This window comes from Balaenoptera musculus, chromosome 14 (assembly GCF_009873245.2).
Source record: "Balaenoptera musculus isolate JJ_BM4_2016_0621 chromosome 14, mBalMus1.pri.v3, whole genome shotgun sequence".
In the NCBI taxonomy this organism is placed as follows: Eukaryota; Metazoa; Chordata; class Mammalia; order Artiodactyla; family Balaenopteridae; genus Balaenoptera; species Balaenoptera musculus.
The window spans coordinates 22,880,662-22,907,064 of NC_045798.1; the positions used below are offsets into that span (position 1 = coordinate 22,880,662).

The following is a 26,403-nucleotide window of genomic DNA, read 5'->3' on the forward strand; positions in this document are numbered from 1 at the left end:
CTCATGTTGGAGGGAAAGTGCACAGATTGGAAAGTTAATGATGTCGTATTTGAGTAACAAGGAGGGCTAGGAGGGAGAACTTTCAGGTACTTTTAATCTAAAATCCATATGTTATCAAGATCACAGACACTGGAGATCATCTGAAGTGCTATATTATCATCAAAGGTTTGGTGGCAAACTTCCAACAGGCTTGGTCCAGATATCTTGGGAAAGCTGTCTCATCAGATGTCATCTGCTTCAATTCCAGGAAATCTTTACTTTCAGATCACCAGATGATGGTGCAGGTCCATTCAGGGTTTGGTGCTTTCTTTAGGTGTGTCACATGAATCCAAGAGTCTGTTCCTTGAAGTTTGGTGGTATAAGGGTTGGTTAGCAGTACCTGATAGGGGCCTCTGCAGTGAGGTTGAAGAGAGCTCTTCTGGAGGTGTCTTTTCCAGTAGATGAAATCTTCAGGTTTCAAGGTGTGATGCCTAAGTATTTTGTCTCTTGAGAGTGCACTATGAAAAGATTGCTGTACCAAAGCACGGTAATTTTTATTTTTATTTATTTATTTACTTATTTATTTATTTAATGACATGCTACTTTTTAAAAAATAAATTTATTTATTTTTTATTTATTTATTTTTGGCTGCATTGGATCTTCGTTGCTGCACGTGGGCTTTCTATAGTTGCTGTGAGCGGGGGCTACTCTTCGTTGCGGTGCGTGGGCTTCCCATTGCGGTGGCTTTTCTTGGTGCGGAGCATGGGCTCGAGGCACGTGGGCTTCAGTAGTTGCGGCACACAGGCTCAGTAATTGTGGCCTACCGGCTCTAGAGCGCAGGCTCAGTAATTGTGGCACATGGGCTTAGTTGCTCCGTGGCATGTGGGATCTTCCTGGACCAGGGATCAAACCCGTGTCCCCTGCATTGGCAGGTGGATTCTCAACCACTGAGCCACCAGGGAAGCCCAGCATGGGTATTTTTAATACAAGCAATTATACCTTTGCAGTATTGGAGTATCTCTCCTTTTATCAGTTGTGCATCAAAAGAACCAGGAGCCAAGGGCATTAGGCATCCTGTGACTATCTCAAAGGTAAGAGTTTATGAATTCCAAAAGGGGTGGATCTAAGATTTAAAAGGACCAATGGCAATGCTTTTGGCTAAGGTATTTGAAGAGCCTCTACAGATTTTTCCAGTTGAGTCTTAATAAAGCCCTTAGTGCATTTGACTAAAGCAGAGGATTGAGGGTGGTAAGCACAGTGAAAGTATTATAAAACTGGCCAAACTGCACAGACTTGTTGAAGTACCTGGCCATTAAATGGGTTCCTGGATCACTATGAAGTTTGAGAGGCGTTCCCTAGGTAGGGATAATTTTTTCCAAAAGGACTTTTTAGCCATAAAGGAGGCAGTAGCCTGTCTGCCAGGGAAGCCTTCAGTCCAGTGTGATAACATACAGACCATAACTAAAACATATTTATATCCATGAGACAGAGGAAGTTGTATGAAATCCGTTTGCCAGACCTCAAATGGTCCATTAGACAGTTTAAAATGTCTGAGAGCAGTACGAACAGGCTTCCCTGGGTTGTACTTCAGATAAATGGAACAAGTGAGGTAGGCACTTTTGGTGGCCTTATTAATGTTTTCTCACCAATACTGATTCACAAAGGCTATCATTTTGTCAGTAGACCAATGGTTTATTGCGTGTACAATGGTGAGGACTGGGAATTTTAGAGCCTCTGGTAGGACTTGGTTGTTATTTGGTCCAAACCAGAGCTTTCTCTTTTTATCAAGTCAACAGTTGTTGAGTTTCCAATCTTGTTTTTCTTTTCCTGAGGCCAATTGTTGGGCTTCTCTAGCCAGTTTTTCTAAGTTATCATTTGGAGAAATATCCCTTTCAACCATGACAGAGGTTTGGTTATTGTTGGTTCCTTTAAGGGCAGCTTTCCTTGCAGAAATATCAGCAAGGTGATTTCCCTTAAATTGCAGAGAGTCAAGTTTAGAATGCCCTGGAATCTTAATAATAGCTAAAGTGGTAGGTAAAAGTATTGCATCCAGTAATTCCTGAACATAGGGGCCATTTTAAATTTTATTTCCACTGGAAGTAAGAAAGCCATGTTGCTTCCACTACATTTCAAAATCATGAGTTATTTAAGCACATCTACTCTTAATATAAATATTGGCAGTTTTGTCATTGGCTAAAGTATGGGCATACCTCATTTTACTGTGCTTCACTTTATTGCACTTTGCAGATATTGCATTTTTTACAAATTGAATGTTTGTGGCGATTCTGCATTGAGCAAGTCTGTCGGCGGCATTTTTTTCCAACAGCATTTGCTCACTTTGTATCTCTGTGTCACATTTTGGTAATTCTCACAATATTTCAAAATTTTTCATTAATTTTATATTTGTTATGGTGATCTGTGATCAGTGATCTTTGATGTTAGTATTGTGATTGTTTTGGGGCACCACGAATTGCGCCCACATAAGATGTCGAACTTAAATGATAAATGTTGTGTGTGTCCTGACTGCTCCACTCACGGGCCGTTCTCCTGTCTATCTCTGTCTCCTTGGGCCTCCCTATTTCCTGAGACACAACAGTATTGAAATTAGGCCAATGAATAAACCCTTCGGTTGCCTCTAAGTGGTCAAATCAAAGGAAGAGTTGTAAATCTTTCACTTTAAATCGAAAGCTAGAAATGATTAAGCTTAGTGAGGAAGGCATGTCAAAAGCTGAGATAGGCTAAAAACTAGGCCTCTTGTGCCAGTTGCCCAAGTTGTGAATGCAAAGGAAAAGTTCTTGAAGGAAATTAAAAGTGCTGCTCCAGTGAATACACAAATGATCAGGAAGCGGAACAGCCTTATTGCTGATATGAAGAAAGTTTTAATGGTCTGGATAGAAGATCAAGCTAGCCACAGCATTCCCTTAAGCCAAAGCCTAATCCAGAGTAAGGCCCTAACTCTCTTTGCTTCTGTGAAGGCTGAGAGAGATGAGGAAGCTGCAGAAGTAAAGTCTGAGCTAGTAGAGGTTGGCTCATGAAATTTAAGGAAAGAAGCTGTCTCCATAACATAAAAGTGCAAGGTGAAGCAGCAGGTGCTGATGTAGAAGCTTCTGCAAGTTATCCAGATCTAGCTAAGATAATTAATGAATGTGGCTACACTAAACAGTAGATTTTCAATGTAGATGAAACAGCCTTCTCTTGGAAGAAGATGCCATCTAGGCCTTTCATAGCTAGAGAGAAGTCAGTGCCTGACTTTAAAGCTTCAAAGGACAGGCTGACTCTTATTAGGGGCTAATGCAGCTAGTGACTTTAAGTTGAAGCCAATGCTATTTACTATTCAAGAAATCCTAGGGCCCTTAGGAATTATGCTAAATCTACTCTGCCTGGATGGCAGCACATCTGTTGACAACACGGTTTACTGAATATTTTAAGCCCACTGTTGAGACCTACTGCTCAGAAAAAAAGATTCCTTTCAAGATATTACTGCTCATTGACAGTGCACCTGTTCACCCAAGCGCCCTGATGGAGATATACAATGAGATTAGTGTTGTTTTCATGCATGCTAACACAACATCATTTTGCAGCCCATGGATCAAGGAGTAATTTCGACTTTTAGGTCTTATTATTTAAGAAATACATTTCGTAAGGCTGTAGTCACCATAGATGGTGATTCTAATGATGGATCTGGGCAAAGTAAATTGAAAAACATTCTGGAAAGGATTCAGCATTCTGGATGCCATTAAGAACATTCATGATTCGTGGGAATAGGTCAAAATATCAACATTAAAAGAAGTTTAGAATAAGTTGCTTCCAACCCACGTGGATGACTTTGAGGGGTTCAAGACTTCAGTGGAGGAAGTAACTGCAGATGTGGTAGAAACAGCAAGAGAACTAGAATTAGAAGTGGCTCCTGAAGGTGTGACTGGATTGTAGCAATCTCATGATAAAACTTTAACAGATGAGGAGTGCTTCTTATAAATGAGTGAAGAAAGTGGTTTCTTGAGATGGAATCTACTCCTGGTGAAGAAGCTGTGAAGGTTGTTGAAAGTGACAAAGGATTTAGAATATTACATGAACTTAGTTGATAAAGCAGCAGCAGGGTTTGAAAGGATTGACTCCAATTTTGACAGTTCTGCTGTGGGTAAAACGCTATCAAACAGCACTGTGTGCTACAGAGAAATGGTTCGTGAAAGGAAGAGTCAATTGATGAGGCAACCTTCACTGTGGTCTTATTTTCAGAAACTGTCATGGCCACCCCAGCCTTCAGCAACTACCACCCTGATCAGTCAGTAGCCGTCAACATTGAGGCAAGACCCTCCACCAGCAAAAAGATTACCACTCAGTGAAGGCTCAGACAATGGTTACCTTTTTTAGCAATAAAGTATTTTTAAATTAAGGTATATATAGATATATTTTTGGACATAATCCTATTACACACTTTATAGACTACAGTTTAGTGTAAACATGACTTCTAAACGCACTGGGAAACCAAAAAATTCATGTGACTCGCTTTGTTCTGATATTTGATTTATTGCAGGGGTCTGGAACTGAACCGGCAATGTTACCGAAGTATGCTTGTATAAGCCTACCACCTTTTGAAAGATGTCTGGCAAAAACAATAGAGTAGTTGCTATCAAGACATTATTTCTGATAACAGATAGCAGAATTGGTTAACCAGCATAACCTTTTATTCTCTGTAGCAAGGAAACCTACCAGATCACTGCGTCCTACTGTTTTGTGGATTCTAAGGGAGGTCATGGTTCAATTCATATGTAGACCATCTGTAGACTGAGTAAATAAAATAACTTGTTTACACATGCCTCTGTTTTTTTTCAAATATGTATAGATACTGTTTTTTTTTAACTTTAATTTAAAAAAATTTATTTTAATTTTTTGCTACATTGGGTCTTCGTTGCTGCGCGTGGACTTTCTCTAGTTGCGACGAGTGGGGGCTACTCTTCTTTGTAGTGCAATGGGCTTCTCATTGCGGTGGCTTCTCTTGTTGCAGAGCATAGGCTCTAGGCATGCAGGCTTCAGTAGTTGTGGCACACGGGCTCAGTAGTTGTGGCATACGGGCTTAGTTGCTCCGTGGCATGTGGCATCTTCCCGGACCAGGGCTCGAACCCGTGTCCCCTGCATTGGCAGGCGGATTCTTAACCACTGTGTCACCAGGGAAGCCCCTTATTGCCTTTAAATACATGTATATTTTATGAATCAAAACAGTATCTAGGGCTGTGATTGCGCCCCTCCTACCGTCTCATTGTGGCTTCTCCTTTTTCTTTGGATGTGGGGTATCTTTTTTGGTGACTTCCAGTGTCTTCCTGTTGATGACTGTCCAGCAGCTACTTGTGATTCTGGTGTTCTCACAAGAGGGAGTGAGAGCATGTCCTTCTACTCTGCCATCTTGGTTCAGGCTCTGTTTTATATGTATCTTAAACTTCACATTACAGTTACTATTTTGTATAGCTGATGTTCATTTATATTTACTCATATATTTGCCTTTACCAGTATTATTCCTTCCTTTCTACATTTCCATATTTCTGTCTAAGATCGTTTTCCTGCAGTATTTCTTTTAGTATTTCTTTTAGAGTGGGCCTGATGTTGATGAATTCCCTCAGTGTTTGTTTGTTTGAACAAGTATTTATTTTACATTTAAAAAATTAACACACCATAAAATTCACCATTTAAAATTGTACAATTTAGTGGATTTTAGTATATTCACAACCATCACCACTGTCTAATCCCGAAAATTTCCATCACCCCAAAAACAAATCCAGTACTTGTTAGGTGTTCCATTTCCCCCATCTCTGGCCCTTGACAACCACTAATTTGCTTTCTGCCTCTATGGATTTGCCTACTATGGACATTTAATCTAAATGGAGTCATACAAATGTGGCCATTTGTTTCTAGCTTCTTTCACTTAGCATAGTGTTTTAAAGGTTCATCCATATTCTCATGTGTATTAGTGTTTTGTTCCTTTTTTTGGTTCCATTGTGTGGCTATGCCACATTTTGTTTATTTACTCATCATTTGATGGATATTTGTGTTGTTATACTTTTTGGCCATTATGAATAATGCTGCTATGAACATTTGTGTACATGTTGTTGTGTGGATATACGTTTTCAATTCGTTTGGGTAGATACCCAGGAGTGGAATTTCTGGGTCATATGGTAATTCTATGTTTAACTTTTTGAAGACCTGCCAACTGTTTTCCACAATGGCTGAACCATTTTAAATTCCACCAGTAATGTATGATCAATCCTATTTCCACTTCATTTTTTAATAATATTTTCTCTGGGTGTAGAATTGTAGGCTAGCTGCTAGTTCAGCTTCCATCATTCCTGTTGAGTTTGCAGCTTGTAGCCCCTTTGAAGGTAATGTGTCTTTTTTTCTCCTTTGTTTGCTTTAACATTTTCTTTGTTTTTGGTTTTTAGTGGTTTGACTGTGATGTGTGTTGGTCTAGTTTTCCTTGTGATATCTTGAGGTTGGATGAAGTTCAGTGGGTTCAGTATTCTGAGTTGATGTCTTTCATCAGTTTTAGAAAATTCTTGGTCATGAGGTATTCAAATATTGCATCTAATCCCTTTTCTTTCCTTCTGGGATCCCAATTATATGTGTGTTAGACCTCTTTGGCATGTTCCTCTTGTCTCTTATGCACCTATCATTTTTCCCCGTTTCCTTTTTCTATTTGAGTATATTTCATTTTGGGTATTTTCTATGGACTTTTCTTTCAGTTTATTCTGTCATTTGTGGGTCAAATCTTGCGAACCCATCCACAAAGTTCTTAACTTCATGTATTATATATTTTATATATAATACATATATATCATGTAATATAGATTATATATTCTACGTATATTTTGGAATGTACACTGAGTTCTTTTATTATATGGTCAATTCTCCAGTGAATTTTGTCTTATCTATTTAAAAAAATACATAATTAATATATAGCAGCTTATCCATATTTGGCCTTTGTGTGAATTCAAGAAAGAGCCTACTCCCTAGCCATAAGAATAGCTTGGTGAGTAGAGAGTGACTTTGTAAGAAGATGGTACCTCCATTCTAGGCTTATGTAGTTCTGGGCCAGGGTGCAAAGGCTGATTTTTAATTCCCTTTCACCTTCTTAGCCAGATACCCTTAGAAAGTGAACAGATTTTGCAACCATATATGGATACCCTGATATATAAAAGTAAGCTATGCTCTCTTTTCAGAATGATTTTATTCATGTTTTAAAAAAATAGGTAATATATGCATATAGTAAAATATCAGACAGTACAAAATTGAAAAGTTGGTCTCTCTACCACCTCTGCCTTCCAGTCCTCAAACAACTCTCTTTTGAGACAGTTACTCTACTGGTTTTTATATTGTTTCTGGCATAATTAATCCATAATATATTTAAGTATGCAAGTGTATGTACATGTATATGCATTATTCCTCCCACTTATTTCATAGAAGGTAACATATCCTACCTCTCTGTTCTGCATCTTGATTTTTTTCTAACTTTACATATCAGTATATAAAATCTACCTCATTCTTTTGGCTGGCTTTATAGTATCAATTATATGGATCTATTAAAACTAATTTATCTATTTTCCTATTGTCCAGTATTGTGGTTATTTCTAACCTCATGCTAATACAAATGATGCTGTTATGAATATCCTGGTGTATGTAACTTTGTTTACATAAGTTAATGTATCTGAAGGCTAATTTACCAGAAGTAGGAAAAATTTCTAGAATTCAAAGGGTATGTATCTTTTACATTTTTAGAAGTATTCCTAAATTGTTCTATAATTACATCAGCTTACACTTCCACCAACAATGTATGGGTGGAATTTTTTCTTTGTTCCCTTATTAAAGTGTACTGATAATTTTTTTCCATTAGTATGAGAGGTGAAAAATGATATTTCAAGGTTTGATTTTCTTTTAAAATAAAAGAAACCACACATTAAAAAATATGATTAAAAGCCATATAGATTTCCTTTCTCATGATCTGTCTGTGCATATTTTTTGTTCATTTATTCCACTAGGTTTTATTTTTAAAAATTTTATTTATTTATTTATTTATTTATTTATTTATTTATTTATTTATTTATTTATGGCTGTGTTGGGTCTTCGTTGCTATGTGCAGGGTTTCTCTAGTTGCGGTGAGTGGGGGCTACTCTTCGTCATGGTGCGCGGGCTTCTCATTGCGGTGGCTTCTCTTGTTGTGGAGCACGGGCTGTAGGTGTGTGGGCTTCGGTAGTTGTGGCACGCAGGCTCAGTAGTTGTGGCTCGCGGGCTCTAGAGCACAGGCTCAGTAGTTGTGGTGCATGAGCTTAGTTGCTCCGTTGCATGTGGGATCTTCCCAGACCAGGGCTCCAATCAGTGTCCCCTGCATTGGCAGGCGGATTCTTAACCACTGTGCCACCAGGGAAGTCCTCCACTAGATTTTTTTTCTGATTTATTTGTAGGAGATTTTTATATAGTAAGCAAATTAGCTTTTTATCGTGTGTTACAAATAGTTTTATTTATTTATTTTTTTTACTGATTTGTGACTTATCTTTTTGCTTAATTAAAAATTATTTTTTCTATGCAGATATTTAAAACTTTTATGTTGTCAGATTTATCAGTGTTTTCTATTATGTTTTTAGGTTTTATGTTGTACTTAGAAATGCCTTCCTCAGTTTACATGGTAAAAAATTCTGTTTCCTTTTAGTACTTTTATAATTTTATCTTATCTTAAACAGTTAATTCTTTGATTCCCCTATAGTTTTTTAATATAAAGGATGATAAATATTTTTCTTTTTTTAAATAATTTATTCTTTTAAATTTATTTATTTATTTTTGGCTGCATTGGGTCTTCATTGCTGCGTGCGGGCTTTCTCTAGTTGCGGCGAGCGGAGGCTACTCTTTGTTGCAGTGCGTGGGCTTCTCATTGCGGTGGCTTCTCTTGTTGCGGAGCACGGGCTCTAGGCACGCGGGCTTCAATAGTTGTGGCGCACGGGCTTCAGTAGTTGTGGCTCACCGACTCTAGAGCGCAGGCTCAGTAGTTGTGGTGCATGGGCTTAGTTGCTCCGTGACGTGTGGGATCTTCCCGGACCAGGGCTCGAACCCTTGTCCCCTGCATTGGCAGGTGGATTCTTAACCACTGTGCCACCGGGGAAGCCCTGGTCCATATGTTATTGACACTCCTTCTAGCCTTTTAAGATGAATTTGTCAGAGGGTCAGAAGAAAATATCAACAATGTTAATGTATGTTGACATCCATAAACTATACCTATATGAAATATATGTGGAAAGAAAGAATATCAGAGGAATTAAATGAGTATTTCAGAATTTTATTTTTCTTTGTCTCCTTAAGTAGTACTGTATATTCACCCTAATAGTCTATGAATTTAATATGGCTGCTTGTTCCAAGTACTATATATATATAATCTGAGAAATACATGCAAGTCTTTTTTTAATCTCTCTGTATTGCCAAGTTTATCAATTGCCGAGAAGATAGAGAAGGACTAGGCAAATTATATCCCTTTTTAAAAACCATACACAAAAATGGCTATTTCTTAGCCTCCTAAGGACCACATTGTAACCAGCTGAGTAGATACAGGCATATTTTGACAAATTAGGTACTTCTATGGACACTTAACTAGAGTGCATTTTCTCTTAAATTTGTGGGTACTTGGTGGTGATGATGGTGTTGGAGTTCTCCTCTAGTATTTATAATCTTTCTGCACTAGCATTGACTTTTCCATGGCGTTTTTCTTTGCTCTCAGAGGCCTTATATTTAATAGTTTACACCAGTGTTTCAAGCATTTTCTGGTCCAGCTAGGTACTCCACCAAAAAGATACTTTGATCTCATAATGTATGGTATCTCTTCTCTCAGATTCACAGTGTGCAAAATAGAAGCTCTTAGAGGTCTTCCACTAAATAAGAAACTTAATTTAACTTTGTTCATCCTAGTCTCCTGAGGACCTAGGGTTCCTTGGAATGTGTTTTGGAAAATGTTACTTCGTGTTACTGTATATGGAGGTAATAGAATGCAGACTCTTTCTTTTCTTAATTTGATTCTTATCTGTTTTGGCATTGAACCAAATTACCCTGTGAAGCAGGGAATGCTGTAATAGTAGGATCATGTCTTTTTCACTTTTAGGCTACCTGTGAACCTAACGATTTTACTTTTAAAGGCTGCTATTGCTATTTTTATGTTGTACCCCTGAATTTTCAAATGTAGAATTTGTTTCTATGACTTATGGCTAGTACTGCCTTTAAGTAGAGTCATGATGACTGTATTTTCCAAAATGAAATCAGTCTTATACATTGTCACTGTCTTACATATTAGTTTGATGATGTGGATGAAATAAATAAACATCAAGGCTGTTTAGGAAAATCCTGGTTGTTTGGTAAATGTTCCATAGTCCATTCACTTTCAAGCAATATGCTTCATGATCATAATTAAAAATAAAAAACAAAAAACAAAACCCTAACTAGAGTACATTATTGGTTACTTCTAGTATGAGGTAGTTGAAGGATATAACTTGGGCACTGATATTTGAAACTTCTAGGATATTTTAAATTGTCCTGGAAATCTAGGCTATGATATCCCTATAAGCAGAGGAAAAAATCTGGTTGCCTGTGTTTAGCTTAGATTAGCTCTGCCTTCTTCCTGCTCTCTGTGAAGTCTGCTCTTTTTAATGCAAATACCTCTGTGAGGAATCTATTACTTTTGTGCATGTTGATGTGTCACATATTAGATCTATCCACGTTTTGCAGTGGTTAAGAATCCGCCTGCCAATGCAGGGGACATGGGTTCGACCCCTGGTCCGGGAAGATCCCACATGCTGCAGAGCAACTAAGCCCGTGCGCCACAACTACTGAGCCTGTGCTCTAGAGCCCACGAGCCACAACTACTGAGCCTGCGTGCCACAACTACTGAAGCCCGCGCACCTGCAGCCCGTGCTCCACAACAAGAGAAGCCACCGCAATGAGAAGCCTGCGCACCGCAACAAAGAGTAGCCCCCGCTTGCCGCACCTAGAGAAAGATCGAGCGCAGCAAAAAAGACCCAATGCAGCCAAAAAAAAAAAAAAAGAAAAGAAAGATTATGCACTTTTGAATAGAAGGACTGGACTGAGTCTTAAAGGAAGACAAGGGGAAGGAAATCACACTTTTTGTTGTAATTTCACTTAGGGCAAGCCTGCTTGAAATTGCAAGCTGTCTCTCTTGATACTGCTGTCTTAAGCTTCTATCCTCGGGACTCTAATGCAGTTTATAATTTTCCTGTTTTAAAAATGAGTAACATTTGACTCATTCACTCCCTTTCATTTTAAAGTCACTGCTATAAAATCATAGAAAACTTAGTGATTTGGAAAAATCAACATCAAAGACAGGTCTTAAATTGCCAAGATACAATTTACAGCAGATTATTTTTTTTCTTTTTGGTAATCTCCAAAAACTGATGTTTGTCTTTTTTTTTTTTTTTTTTAAACATCTTTATTGAAGTATAATTGCCTTACAATGCTGTGTTAGCTTCTGCTTTATAACAAAGTGAATCAGTTATACATATACAATATGTTCCCATTTCTCTTCCCTCTTGCATCTCCCTCCCTCCCACCCTCCCCATCCCACCCCTCTAGGTGGTCACAAAGCACCGAGCTGATCTTCCTGTGCTATGCGGCTGCTTCCCACTAGCTATCTATTTTACATTTGGTAGTGTATATATGTCCATGACACTCTCTTACCCTGTCACATCTCACCCCACCCCCTCCCCATATCCTCAAGTCCATTCTCTAGTAGGTCTGTGTCTTTATTCCCGTCTTGCCACTAGGTTCTTCATGGCCTTTTTTTTTTTTCCTTAGATTCCGTATATATGTGTTAGCATACTGTATTTGTTTTTCTCTTTCTGACTTACTTCACTCTGTATGACAGACTCTAACTCCATCCACCTCATTACAAATACCTCCATTTCATTTCTTTTTATGGCTGAGTAATATTCCATTGTATATATGTGCCACATCTTCTTTATCCATTCGTCTGTCGATGGGCATTTAGGTTGCTTCCATGTCCTGGCTATTGTAAATAGAGCTGCAATGAACATTGTGGTACATGACACTTTTTGACCTATGGTTTTCTCAGGGTATATGCCCAGTAGTGGGATTGCTGGGTCGTATGGTAGTTCTATTTGTAGTCTTTTAAGGAACCTCCATACTGTTCTCCATAGTGGCTGTATCAATTTACATTCCCACCAACAGTGCAAGAGTGTTCCCTTTCCTCCACACCCTCTCCAGCATTTATTGTTTCTAGATTTTTTGATGATGGCCATTCTGACCAGTGTGAGATGATATCTCATTGTAGTTTTGATTTGCATTTCTCTAATGATTAATGATGTTGAGCATTCTTTCATGTGTCTGTAGGCCATCTGTATATCTTCTTTGGAGAAATGTCTATTTAGGTCTTCTGCCCATTTTTGGATTGGGTTGTTCGTTTTTTTGTTATTGAGCTGCATGAGCTGCTTGTAAATCTTGGAGATTAATCCTTTGTCAGTTGCTTCATTTGCAAATATTTTCTCCCATTCTGATGGTTGTCTTTTGGTCTTGTTTATGGTTTCCTTTGCTGTGCAAAAGCTTTTAAGTTTCATTAGGTCCCATTTGTTTATTTGTGTTCTTATTTCCATTTCTCTGGGAGCTGGGTCAAAAAGAATCTTGCTGTGATGTATGTCATAGAGTGTTCTGCCTATGTTTTCCTCTAAGAGTTTGATAGTGTCTGCCCTTACACTTAGGTCTTTAATCCATTTTGAGTTTATTTTTGTGCATGGTGTCAGGGAGTGTTCTAATTTCATACTTTTACATGTACCTGTCCAGTTTTCCCAGCACCACTTATTGAAGAGGCTGTCTTTTCTCCACTGTATATGCTTGCCTCCTTTATCAAAGATAAGGTGACCATATGTGTGTGGGTTTATCTCTGATGTTTGTCTTTGAAATTCCATGGTAGTAGCAAAATTATAGTTAGCAAATTTGCCAGTCTAAAAAAATTCATTGGTACATGAAAATTTATTTTTAAAAAGTTTTATTTTTTTAAAATTTAAAACTTATGTATGCTTATTGCCCAACATTTGGGTAAGAGAAAATTTTAAGAAAATAACTCACAATCTTATATCCAAAGATAACTTAGCATAGTTTACATATATATATATTTTTAATTGGGGTATAGTTGTTTTACAGTGTTGTGTTAGTTTCTACTGTACAGCAAAGTGAATCAGCCATATGTATACATATATCCCCTCTTTTTTGGATTTCCTTCCCATTTAGGTCACCGCAGAGCACTAAGTAGAGTTCCCTGTGCTATACAGCAGGTTCTCATTAGTTATCTATTTTATACCTATTAGAGTATACATGTCAATCCCAATCTCCCAGTTCATCCCACCCCCCATTTCTTGCCTTGGTGTCCATGCGTTTGTTCTCTATGTCTTTGTCTCTATTTCTGCCTTGCAAACAGGTTCATCTGTACCATTTTTCTAGATTCCACAAATATGTGTTAATATATGATATTTGTTTTTCTCTTTCTGACTTACTTAAGTCTGTATGACAGTCTCTAGGTCCATCCACGTCTCTACAAATGACCCAATTTCGTTCCTTTTTATGGCTGAGTAATATTCCATTGTATATATGTACCACATCTTTTTTATCCATTCATCTGTCAGTGGCATTTAGGTTGCTTCCATGACCTGGCTATTGTAAGTAGCGCTGCCGTGAACATTGGGGTGCATGTGTCTTTTTGAATTATGGTTTTCTCTGGGTATATGCCCAGTAGTGGGATTGCTGGGTCATATGGTAATTCTATTTTTAGTTTTCTAAGGAACCTCCATATTGTTCTCCATAGTGGCTGTATCAATTTACATTCCCACCGACAGTGCAAGAGGGTTCCCTTTTCTCCACACCCTCTCCAGCATTTATTGTTTGTAGATTTTTTTTTTTTTAAGGTGTAGGCTTATTTATTTATTTATTTTTGGTTGTGTTGGGTCTTCGTTTCTGTGCGAGGGCTTTCTCTAGTTGCAGAGAGTGGGGGCCACTCTTCATCGCGGTGCGTGGGCCTCTCACTATCGTGGCCTCTCTTGTTGCGGAGCACAGGCTCCAGACGCGCAGGCTCAGTAATTGTGGCTCACGGGCACTAGTTGCTCCATGGCATGTGGGATCTTCCCAGACCAGGGCTCGAACCCGTGTCCCCTGCATTGGCAGGCAGATTCTCAACCACTGCGCCACCAGGGAAGCCCCTGTAGATTTTTAAAAAATTAATTAATTTATTTTACTTTTTTCTGCGTTGGGTCTTTGTTGCTGCGCACGGGCCTTCTCCAGTTGCGGCGAGTGGGGGCTACTCTTCATTGTGGTGCGAGGGCTTCTCATTGCGGTGGCTTCTCCTGTTGAGGAGTATGGGCTCTAGGCGCGTGGGCTTTAGTGGTTGTGGCATGCAGGGTCAGTAGTTGTGGCTCGCGGGCTCTAGAGCACAGGCTCAGTAGTTGTGGAGCACAGGCTTAGTTGCTCCGCGGCATGTGGGATCCTCCTCGACCGGGCTCGAACCTCTGTCCCTTGCATTGGCAGGTGGATTCTTAACCACTGCACCACCAGGGAAGTCCCTGTTTGTAGATTTTCTGATGAAGCCCATTCTGACTGGTGTGAAGTGATACCTCATTGTAGTTTTGATTTACATTTCTCTAATAATTAGTGATGCTGAGCCGCTTTTCATGTGCTTCTTGGCCATCTGTATGTCTTCTTTGGAGAAACGTCTATTTAGGTCTTCAGCATAGTTAATATTTTGATCTTGTTCCTTTCATTAATTTCTTAAGTGCAACCATCTTCACATAATTGAGATCATATTGTCTGCATAGGTTTGTATTTTGGTTTGTTTCTTTTTTTCTAAATTTATTTATTTATTTTTGGCTGCATTGGGTCTTTGTTGCTGTGTGCGGGCTTTCTCTAGTTGTGGCGAGCGGGGGCTACTCTTCATTGTGGTGCATGGGCTTCTCATTGCGGTGGCTTCTCATGTTGTGGAACATGGGCTCTAAGCATGCGGGCTTCAGTAGTTGGGGCACATGGGCTCAGTAGTTGTGGCTCGCAGGCTCTAGAACGCAGGCTCAGTAATTGTGGCGCTCAGTAGTTGCTCCGCGGCATGTGGGATCTTCCTGGACCAGGGCTCAAATCCGTGTCCCCAGCATTAGCAGGCAGATTTTATTTTTAATTAATTAATTAATTTTAATTTTATTTATTTTGGCTGCGTTGGGTCTTCGTTGCTGCGCGGGCTTTCTCCAGTTGTGGCGAGCGGGGGCTTCTCGTTGCATCTTTGCGATGCACAGGCTTCTCATTGCGGTGGCTTCTCTTATTGCGGAGCACGGGCTCTAGGCACGTGGGCTTCAGTAGCTGTGGCTCACGGGCTCTAGAGCACAGGCTCAGTACTTGTGGCGCACGGGCTTAGTTGCTCCGTGACATGTGAGATCTTCCCGGACCAGGGATTGAACCTGTGCCCCCTGCCTTGGTAGGGGGATTCTTAACCATTGCGGGAAGCAGATTCTTAACCACTGCGCCACTAGGGAAGTCCCTTTTGGTTTTTTTCTTAGTATAACTTTAGATTGCCAAGGGAAAGCCTGAGTACGTTTTTGCATTTATTCATTCATTCTCTCAATCAAAAATATATACATGTATAAATATGTATGTTTATAACTATATGTATATATATGAACACACATACATATATAGTGATACATTTGTATGTAAGGTACTATGTTGGCTGTTCTTGGAAAGTTTATTGTCTTTCACGGCACAAAAGTTAACTATAATATAAAGCAGACTATGAAGAATGTCCATGTTCTCTTGAAATTCAGACAAGGAACCTCTCTGGATTATCTAAACTTTGTCTCACAAAGTTTCTTTGTTTGTAGATTCCTCTCTTTGGTGCTAAGACTGTTGGCCGGAGAAGTCCTGATGGACCAGTGCTGAGCAAAGCTGAATTTGTTGAGAAAGTTCGTCAGAGTAATCAGGCCTGTCATGATGGAGATTTCCACACAGCTATTGTTCTGTACAATGAAGCCCTAGCTGTTGACCCTCAGAACTGCATCTTATACAGCAATAGATCTGCAGCCTATATGAAAATCCAGCAGTATGACAAGGCTCTGGACGATGCAATCAAAGCCCGACTTCTCAATCCCAAATGGCCAAAGGTAGAAATTTCATTTACTTTCACGGACTCTTTTGTGCTGATTTCTTATTTTAATGTAACACTTTATTGACTGAGTGCAGTTATTAATTTTTTAATAGTCTGTACTTCAGCAAGATGTGGAATGGCTTCATTGAGCTGGTACACTAGTGAATAGCTTCCTTTTTTTATGCTTTGGAAGTATGCTTTCCTTGTCTAAGTTTAATTCTTTTCCTGTATGTTTGAGATGTAAATTTTATTTTCACTCAGTTTCTTGATAGAATGGGTTCTATTTATTTCTATAGGCTTTGGACACCCCTTCTTTGCACAGATATTTTAGATGGAGTATTATGATCGTGTTTTTTTCCTTCAATTTTAAATAATTTTATTCCCTGTCAATGACTGCTTATTTTCAGAATGGTATTTAATCAGATAAACTTTTTTTTTCCTAATAAATCATTGTAATTATCTATTTTCCCTTGAATAGTTTAAGTCTTGAGTTGTTATCTTTGTTTTGTATATACTTTATTTTCATTGTGCCTCTTCACCTCCTAACCCCCAGTTTATTTTAGAAATGATTTCTTAAGATGTGACTTGAAGTGTTGAGATTTTTTTTTTATTGAACCACAAAACCATTTCATCCTATTTTTGGCTTTCTGTTGGGTTAACAAAGGTTAATGGAAATTTCCTAGAAGTTTAAAAAAGATTCTTACTGTCTTAATAATATGTCATAGTCATAGCTTTCTACCTTAATTCTGGTAGGTATTTTTGGCCTCATTCAGTGGAATTTCTAGTATTGCTGCTACCTTATGAGTTGTTTAGTATTCTGTAATTCCCTAAAGGATTTCTCTTATACGTATAATCATTGTAAATGAAACAAAATCTGTTTTAAAAAACTGTTGTATGCCAACATTCGGGAGTTAGATTGCTGTTTTCAAAGGACAGACCTAGGTTCAAATTCCTTCTCTTCTATTAATGACAATATGGTTTTGGATAAATCTCTTAACCTCTCTGGGGTTAAGATAAATGGGATGATAATACCTATCTTGTAAGGTTATTTAAGAGTTAGAGATAATATGTTACTTGTACATACTTGGTGTTTGGTGTATAATAGCTATGATTGTGCATTTTTATTAAATGTTCAAATTAGTAAATTATTCTAGCAAGGCTTGGCCTGTGTCTTCTCTTTTTCTTTCTTTCTTTCTTTCTTTCTTTTTTTTTTTTTTAAGCCTGTGATTGATGTAATGAGCCTGATAAATACAGAGAGCTTAAATTTCAGATCAGATATCTTCATTCCTTTTTTATTGTGGTCCACTTAACTTGTGTCCTTCTTATATTTGTGAATAGCTATAAACTTTTATCTTTTTCCTTTTTCTATGTCATTTCTACTTTCTCTTGTCAACCTCTTGTGATTTTTACACAGAAAATGGCTGAAAAGTTGCACTTTTATGATTATAGATGAAAAATCAACCTTTTTTGATAATTTCAAGTTTTAGTCTCTGATTTTTTTCCCTTATGATAAGTAAATTTATTGTATATTTATAATTTGCATTAATATTTCAACTCCATATTTGGCTTTAAGCAATCTAACTTAGGAACATTTAGAATTATACAAAATATAAATTAGGGTTTGTTATTGAAATCATGAAGGGTCTTTCTGTATAATATGATTCATAATAAAATTAATTTATAAAGAAATTACTACTGCATAAAAAGTTGCATTTTATAAAACTTGCTTTTATACTTACTTTTCTGGGAATATACTCATTATGTAAAAGAAAGTTCATTTATACTCTCTGTCATGAAATATGCCTGGTAAATTTTTATCAATTCCTTTTAATTTTGACTTTTCTAACTGACTTTTTCATTATGATCCTTTCTGAAATCTTTCTCTGAAATGTCATTGTTGTCTAGTTTGATGTGGTAAAACATACCTTCCAATTTCTCTCTCTCTCTGTAAAAGTTAATTTTTTATATTAAGATGCAAGGGCTTCAGAGGTTGGTTGGAGAGTTTTTATTCACATTTATTTTGTCTGAATGAAAGAATGATTTTGATGTTATATGGGCTGCAAAAGAAGTATGAGCAAAAGCACTATGAGAGCCCCCCCACCCGCAGAAAAGAATAAGCCCAGTCCCATTATGATACCTTATGTACAACTGCCTCTTAGCTGTTGTCTGTATATGTTCATTCTTTCTGTGTCCTGTTTAAGAAATATTTGTCTTACTCAAAGTTATAAAGTTTTTCTTATCTTTTCTTCCAGGATTTTTATAGTTTCTGCCTTTAAGTCTGTGATTCATTTCAAGTTAATTTTGGGGTATTGTATGAAGTAAGGGTCAAGGTTTATTTATTTTCCATATAGATAACCATGTTCCAGCAACATTTGTTGAAAAGACTGTCCTTTCCCCATTGAATTATCTTTGGCACCTTTGTCACAAACCATTTGATCATAAAAGTATTGGGGTATTTACTGGACTCTCTATTTTGTTCCATTGATTTATTATCTATCTTTATCAAAACCATGCTATTTTGATTACTGTAGTTTTATTTTAAGTTTCAACATCAGATACTGTGAGTGTTCTAGCTTTATTCTTCTTTTTCTAGGTTGTTTTTGCTCTTCTGTCTTTGCATTTTTATATAAATGTAAAATCAACTTATCAATTTCTTCAAAAAACCTACTAGGAAACTAGTGGGATTGCACTGAATTTTTAATTTGGAGAGAATTGCTATCTCAACATTCCAGTCCATAAATATGGTATATCTCTCCATTTATTTAGTTTTTCTTTTATTTCCCTTTACAAATTTTTGTAGCTTTCAGGTCTTGCACATCTTTTATTAAATTTATTCCTAAGTATTTTGTTTTTTGATGCTATTATAAATGGATTTAAAATTTTTCATTTTCTAATTTTTAATTGCTAGTCTATAGAAAAAAATGTATTTTTTTACTTTGTGTCATGTGACCCTGTTGAGTTTTCTTTTAAGTTCTAGTAGGACTTTTTACAGATCCCTTAGGATCTTTTCTGTACATGATCATGTCATCTGCAGGTAATGACATTTCTACTTCTTCTTTTTTTTTTTTTTTGGCATATGCCTTTTATTTCTTTTTCTTGCTTCATTGTACTGGTTAGGATATCCACTACAATTATGCATAGAAATGGTGAGAGCAAACTTCCTTTACTCATTCCTGATCTTAGTGCAAAAGTAGTGAGCTTTTTATTGTTGATGATGATGCCCTTAATCAGGTGGAGGATATTCCCTTCAATTCCTATTACAATTGAGTGTTGAATTTTGTCAAAATTTTTCTTCATCTATTGAAATTATAATACATATTTTTTCTCATTTAGTGTGTTAATGTGGTAAATTAAATTGATTTTGTTTTGGGATGTTAAGTCAACCTTGCATTCATGGGATACATACCACTTAGTCATTATGTATTATCACTTTTATATATTGTCAAATTTGATTTGCTGTAATTTTGTTAAGAATTTTTGCATCTGTGTTTATGAGGGATATTGATCTATGTTTTCTTTTCTCATGATGTCTTTGCTGGTTTTGGTATCAAAGTGATACTGGCCTCATACAATGAGCTGTGAAGTGTTCCCTCTTCTTGTGTTTTCTGAAAAAAATTTATGTAGAATTGGCATTGTTTTGTCCTTAAGTATTTGATAGAATCGACCAGTCAAGTCATGTTTACGTGGACTTTTCTTTGTGGGAAGATTTTAATTATGAATTCAATTTCTTTGATTGATATGAGGCCATTCAAGTTTTCTAATTGTTAGATTAGTTTTGGTATTTTGTTTCTTTCAGTTAATTTTTACATTTAATCTAGGTTGCAGATTTATTGGCATGAAGTTGTTAATAACATTCCTTTATTATCCTTTTCATTTCTGTAGGATCTATAATGATGTCCTTTCTTTCATTCTTGCTATTGTTAATTTGCATTTTCTCTCTTTTGTCTCATTAGTCTGCCCAGATGTTTATCAATTTTATTTCTAGACGATCAGTTGTTGGGTTTATTGATTTTCAGTGTTGTACATTTTCTCTTTAATCAATTTCTGCTCTTTATTATGTTCTTCTTTCTAATTATTTTACATTTAATTTGCTCTCCTTTTCATTTCCTGAGATGGGAGGTTAGGCCATTGATTTTAAATCTTTCTTCTTTTTTAATGTAATCATTTAAAGCTAAAATGTTCTCTCCAATCACTGCTTTTGCTGTATCCCACAAATTTTGACATGTTATGTTTTCATTATCATTCAGTTAAGAATATTTTCTAATTTTCCTTATGATTACTTCTTTCATCCATGAGTTTATTAAAGTTCGTTACTTAATTTCCTAATACTTGGGGTTTTTTTAAAGTTATCTTATTATTGATATCTAACCTGGTTCCATTGTGGTTAAAGAACATACTTGGTATGATGTTACTGCTTTTCAATTTACTGAGGCTTGTTTCATGGCCAACATATGATTTATCTTGGTGAACCTACTATGAGCAATTGAAAAGAATGGGTATTTTGCAGTTGTGAGGTATAAGTCTATGGATATCAACTTGGTCAAGGTGGTTGATAGTGTTGTTCATATCTTCTTTGTCTTTGCTGACTGACATTTGTCTAGTTATTCCATCAATTGCTGAAATAAAGATAAATAGTTTCACTTTATTCATAAAATAAATAGTTTCATTCTTATTTTGGCGTAATAAACTTTTATTGTAACAGTTTTCTCATCAAAAGCTTTCTGTTGTTCCATATTGCCAATTGGCCTGATATTCAAGACTCTGCACAAGTGGTCACATTTCCCCATTTTTTTCTTGCTACTCTGCTGATAAACCTGCTCTTGTTGGTCCAGTCTTTTCCTTTTTCTTCCAATTAAGATTTTGGAATTGGTGATTTTCCCCTTTAATATTGTCAAATTTTGCTCCATGATTTTTGAAGCTCTATTATTAACATATACGCTTTTATTATTATTATGTCTTATTGATCCTTTTATCATTATGCAAGGTCCCTCTTTATCTCTGGTACTAATTTTTGTCCTAAAATCTGTTTTGTCTGATATAATATAGCCACTCTAGCCATCTTCTGCTTACTTCTTGCATTATGTATCTTTTTCTATCCATATATTTTCAGTCTCTCTGGGCCTTTACATTTAAAATTCATCTCTTTTGGGCAGCATATAATTGTGTCTTGCTTTTTAAATCAGTTTTGGAAGCCTCTGTCTCTTAATTGGATCTTTGTCCATTAACATTTAGCATGATTATCAATGCTGTTGATTTTGCCTCTGCCATTTTATTTGTTTGTCTTCTCTGTTTTTGTTCCTCTGTTACTCTTTTCTGACTATTTGTTGGTTTATGTGAATACTTTTTGAATTGATTTTTTTTCTTGAGAAAGTTTTCCATTGTTTTCTGTGGTTGTTGAAGTTGTTTGGCCAGTAATTCTCTTGGTCAGAATAGAATTGCATACTTTATTTCTTGAGTTGAAGCTCCAGCTTCAGTACAGATATTTTGTCTTTAGTTGAACTGCTTTGAATTTGTTTCATACATGTTAATTCAAGGGTTATCCAAAGATGTTGGAAGACAGAATTTGTATATCCCTTTTCTGGTTCTTTTCCTTCTGGAATCCCCTTCCTCCTTGGCCAAAGACTATGATTTCCTGTGCTTCAATATTCTGATTCCACAGACCAGAAAGACAGCACTCCTGTTGCCCTGCTGACCTGCAGTCAGCACCTCATCTCTGCACCCTGAAAATGGAAAGTCATTTCACAGCTTCCTTCCTCCGGAATCTGCCTGCTTCTTGTTACTCTCCAGTGCTTTCAGGTAGCTTCTTTTTGTATTATGTCTAGATTTTATAGTTGTTTTCTATGTGGGAGTGGATCCACTAGGATCTTGCTCAGTCATTACTGGAAGCAGAAGTGACATCTTTTCTGTGATCTAAGGTTCCTCATGGTCAGTGGATCCCCCCAACAAACTCATCTTGCTTCTTTGGACAAGGTGGCTTTCTTGTTGTTTTGAATTTTGTCATTGGGGTCATTGTTCCTAGTTACCTGGTCTCATACATTTAGGTTATTTATCTCTTTTTCCTTTTTAATTCTTTCTATCAAATTGGTCAATAACCCCTCTGCTTTCTTTTTTTTTTTTTTTAATTAATTTATTTATTTATGGCTGTGGTGGGTCTTCGTTTCTGTGCGAGGGCTTCCTCTAGTTGTGGCAAGCGGGGGCCACTCTTCATCGCGGTGCCCGGGCCTCTCACTATCGTGGCCTCTCTTGTTGCGGAGCACAGGCTCCAGATGCGCAGGCTCAGTAGTTGTGGCTCACGGGCCTAGCCACTCCGCGGCATGTGGGATCTTCCCAGACCAGGGCTCGAACCCGTGTGCCCTGCATTGGCAGGCAGATTCTCAACCACTGCGCCACCAGGGAAGCCCTGCATTCTTTTTTAAATATATTTCATATATATCTTATACAGTTTATTTCCATAGTTAGTATTATAGTCTAGGTTCTTATAGTTTCATTCTTATTTTGTTGTGATAAGCTTTTATTGTAACAGGTTTCTCATCAAAAACTTTCTGTTCATATTGCCAATTGGCCTGATATTCAAGACTCTGCACAAGTGGTCACATTTCCCCGTTTTTTTCTTGCTACTCTGCTGATAAACCTGCTCTTGTTGGTCCAGTCTTTTCCTTTTTCTTCTTACTTCTTGTTTATGTCAAGCTCTGTGCCTGGAGTTTTCTTCCCTGCTCCCACTATTATTGGGCTACATAGGATAGGTCCAGACTCTTACTTTTTTTTTTTTTTTTTAAATTTAAGTATAGTTAATTTACAATGCTGTGTCAGTTTCAAGTGTACAGAAAAGTGATTCAGTTATATTTATATACACACATATGTATATATAGATATTCATATATTCTGTTTCAGATTCTTTTCCATTATAGGTTACTACAAGATATTGAGTATAGTTCCCTGTGCTATACAGTAAATCCTTGTTGTTTACCTCTTTTATATATAGTAGTATATATACGTTAATCCCAAACTCCTCATTTATCCCCCATTCCCCCCTGCTATCCCCTTTGGTAACCATAAGTTTGTTTTCTATGTCTGTGAGTCTATTTCTCTTTTGTAAGTTCATTTGTGTCATTTTTTTAGATTCCACATGTAAGTGATATATGATATTTGTCTTTCCCTGTCTGACTTACTTCACTTAACATGATAATCTCTAGGTCCAGCCTTGGTTGCTGCAAATGGCATTACTTCATTCTTTTTTATGGCGGTCAACTCTTACTTTTTCCTGGAAGCTACATTGAGCTTCTGTGAATATCACTCGTTGTCTGTTGCTAACTTCACTTAATTATTTATATTGTTATATAAACATGTCACTTGAATGTATCTGAGTCTTAAATTGGCTTGAAAATCCCTTGAAAGTTTGTTGTTTATTTATTTTATAGTCCTGATATTCCTGTGTACTTTTTTTTAAACCTCAGTATTTAAATCAATGAGAAAATTAGGAGACACATAATTGTGCGTTTTTTTCTTTAAGACTTCTAAGGATGCAGATGTCACAAACCATAAACTTATCACCTTGATGTTTATTTATTTATTTTAAATTAATTAATTAATTAATTTTTGGCTGTGTTGGGTTTTTGTTGCTGCGAGTGGGCTTTCTCTAGTTGCAGCAAGTGGGGGCTACTCTTCGTTGTGGTGCGTGGGCTTCTCATTGTGGTGGCTTCTCTTGTTGTGGAGCACGGGCTCTAGGCGCGCGGGCTTCAGTAGTTGTGGCACATGGGCTCATAGTTGTGGCGCATGGGCTTAGTTGCTCCATGGCATGTGGGATCTTCCCGGACCAGGGATCGAACCCGTGTCCCCTGCATTGGCAGGTGGATTCTTAACCATTGTGCCACCAGGGAAGTCCCCACCTTGATGTTTAGAAGTTCTTTTTTATTGTTAGCTGAAGACCTCAATAGTTTTAGTCTACTTTTTAATCAGTTCTGGAAGCAATCTAACATTTCTTTCAAATCTCCCACATTGAAACCTTTTGTATGTTTAGCAAGATAGCATAGTATAATGGAAACAGCATATACAGGCACTCCTTGCTTTGCATGGTAGCACAGTACCATAGAAACGACTGTGCAAGCTGAAAAATCTTGCAGTGTGATCATTGTAACAATTTTGATTGTTCTGTGACCTTTACCGGTTTTTGTCAAAGTATTAAAAACTTTCTTGGGCTTCCCTGGTGGCGCAGTGGTTGAGAATCTGCCTGCCAATGCAGGGGACATGGGTTCGAGCCCTGGTCTGGGAAGATCCCACATGCCGCGGAGCAACTGGGCCCGTGAGCCACAATTACTGAGCCTGCGCGTCTGGAGCCTGTGCTCCGCAACAAGAGAGGCCGCGACAGTGAGAGGCCCGCGCACCGCGATGAAGAGTGGCCCCCACTTGCCACAACTAGAGAAAGCCCTCGCACAGAAGCGAAGACCCAACACAGCCATAAATAAAATAAATAAATAAAATTAAAAAAAAAAAAAAAAAAAGAAAGAAAATGCTCCCTATAAAAAAAAAAAAAAAAAGGAAAGTCTAAAAAAAAAAAAAAAAAAAAAAACTTTCTTATTGTAGATTATAAGTGTATAAGGAATGGAAAATATTAAAACTATATTTATTTTTTATTTTTCTATAAAAAGCTTATCCAGAGTTATTTGAACAGTGCTTACTGCCTTCTTCTCATCATGTAATTCACAATACAGAGTGAGCAAATGCCAATGACAATATGCCTTGGCAAACTCTCATATGCCTTTCTAATTTGGATCAGCTTCTAATGTTTTTTTTTTTTTTTAAATAATTAATTAATTAATTTATTTATTTATTTTATTTTTGGCTGTGTTGGGTCTTCGTTTCTGTGCGAGGGCTTTCTCTAGTTGCGGCAGGCGGGGGCCACTCTTCATCGCGGTGCACGGGCCTCTCACTGTCGCGGCCTCTCTTGTTGCGGAGCACAGGCTTCAGACGTGCAGGCTCAGTAGTTGTGGCTCACGGGCCCAGTTGCTCTGCGGCATGTGGGATCTTCCCAGACCAGGGCTCGAACCCGTGTCCCCTGCATTGGCAGGCAGACTCTCAACCACTGCGCCACCAGGGAAGCCCCAGCTTCTAATGTTTTAATCTTTGTACTTTCAGTTTTGTGAAATATCTCTGAGAATTCCTATAATTCCAGTAATTTTACCAGCATCACTTTCTCTGGAACATTTTCAGCTTTTTTGTCAGAACTGCTTTCTTCATTTATGTCCTTAAGTTTATTGTCACTAAGTTCTTCTGACTGAATCCCTTGAACAGTGGGTGTGTCAACATTCCCACAGTCAGCTCTTTCTCCTATAGCTCCCTTTATATTTGATTTGAATTTTACCTTCAGTGTTGTCACTTTTTATTTCTTTGCTACACTCATCTTTGCTGGTCAGTTCTCTCTTCAAAAATTCATTTTTATAAAATGTCCACATGGGGTTTATCACTGGGAGATAAGGAGGCAACACAACTACCTCTTTGCTGCTTGTGTATGGGCTGAATAACAGATGTGCAGTGACCAATCGCTGACAGACTTTGAAACAAATGATGTTTGGTCGCTAATCATGATGCACGTACCCTCATGTACCCTCATTCCTAAAATATCATATCCCTTTTTAGTTGTATATACTTTAGTTTGATTTCTTACCCTTTATCTTTCTGTTTTGGAATTTTCTTGAATCACATTTTTTCAGACAAGTTAGTTGTGAAGTAGTTACTGTCATTTTAGTGTGAATTATGAGTTACAGAAATAGTTTTATTCTTCAAAGGTACTGTAGGAAGAGAAACCCAAAGGAATGATAGTCTTCATGTGGTATAACACTATATAAGGAAAAGTTTCACAGTGGGACTTTCCCATTAATTTTAAAGCATACCGTAAATACCTCCTCGTTCTGTACAGCTCTTCTCATATTCTCATTCATTGATTATACCTGATGACAGAATACTATCATCAGGTATAATACTTGATGACAGAGTATTATACCTTATTTGTCAGGTATTATACCTGATGACAGTTATATGTAATAAAAAATATTAAGAAATATCATGGCCTCATGTTTCCTTTTGGTTTACCTAAATTATAATAGTAACAAAATATAATAGCTCTTATCGAATGCTTATTTACCAAAATGTTGTTTGAATCCTTTTATTTGTGATATCAATTTTATACCACATTAAGCTCATGAAGTACATATTATTATCCTAACTTTGCAAAAGCAAATGTTGATACTCAGTGAGAGGTTAAATAA

General features: G+C 37.2%; 1 protein-coding gene across 3 annotated transcripts in view; it reads left to right on the forward strand.

The window, feature by feature from the left end:
* TTC28 (tetratricopeptide repeat domain 28) overlaps window positions 1-26,403 on the forward strand; it is a 651,841-nt gene that overhangs the window by 91,489 nt on the left and 533,949 nt on the right. For all 3 annotated transcript variants that reach the window (XM_036874395.1, XM_036874394.1, XM_036874393.1), the window contains exon 2: window positions 15,879-16,157. In XM_036874395.1, the coding sequence (XP_036730290.1) occupies window positions 15,879-16,157 (279 nt within the window). The remainder of the gene's footprint in view (window positions 1-15,878; window positions 16,158-26,403) is intronic.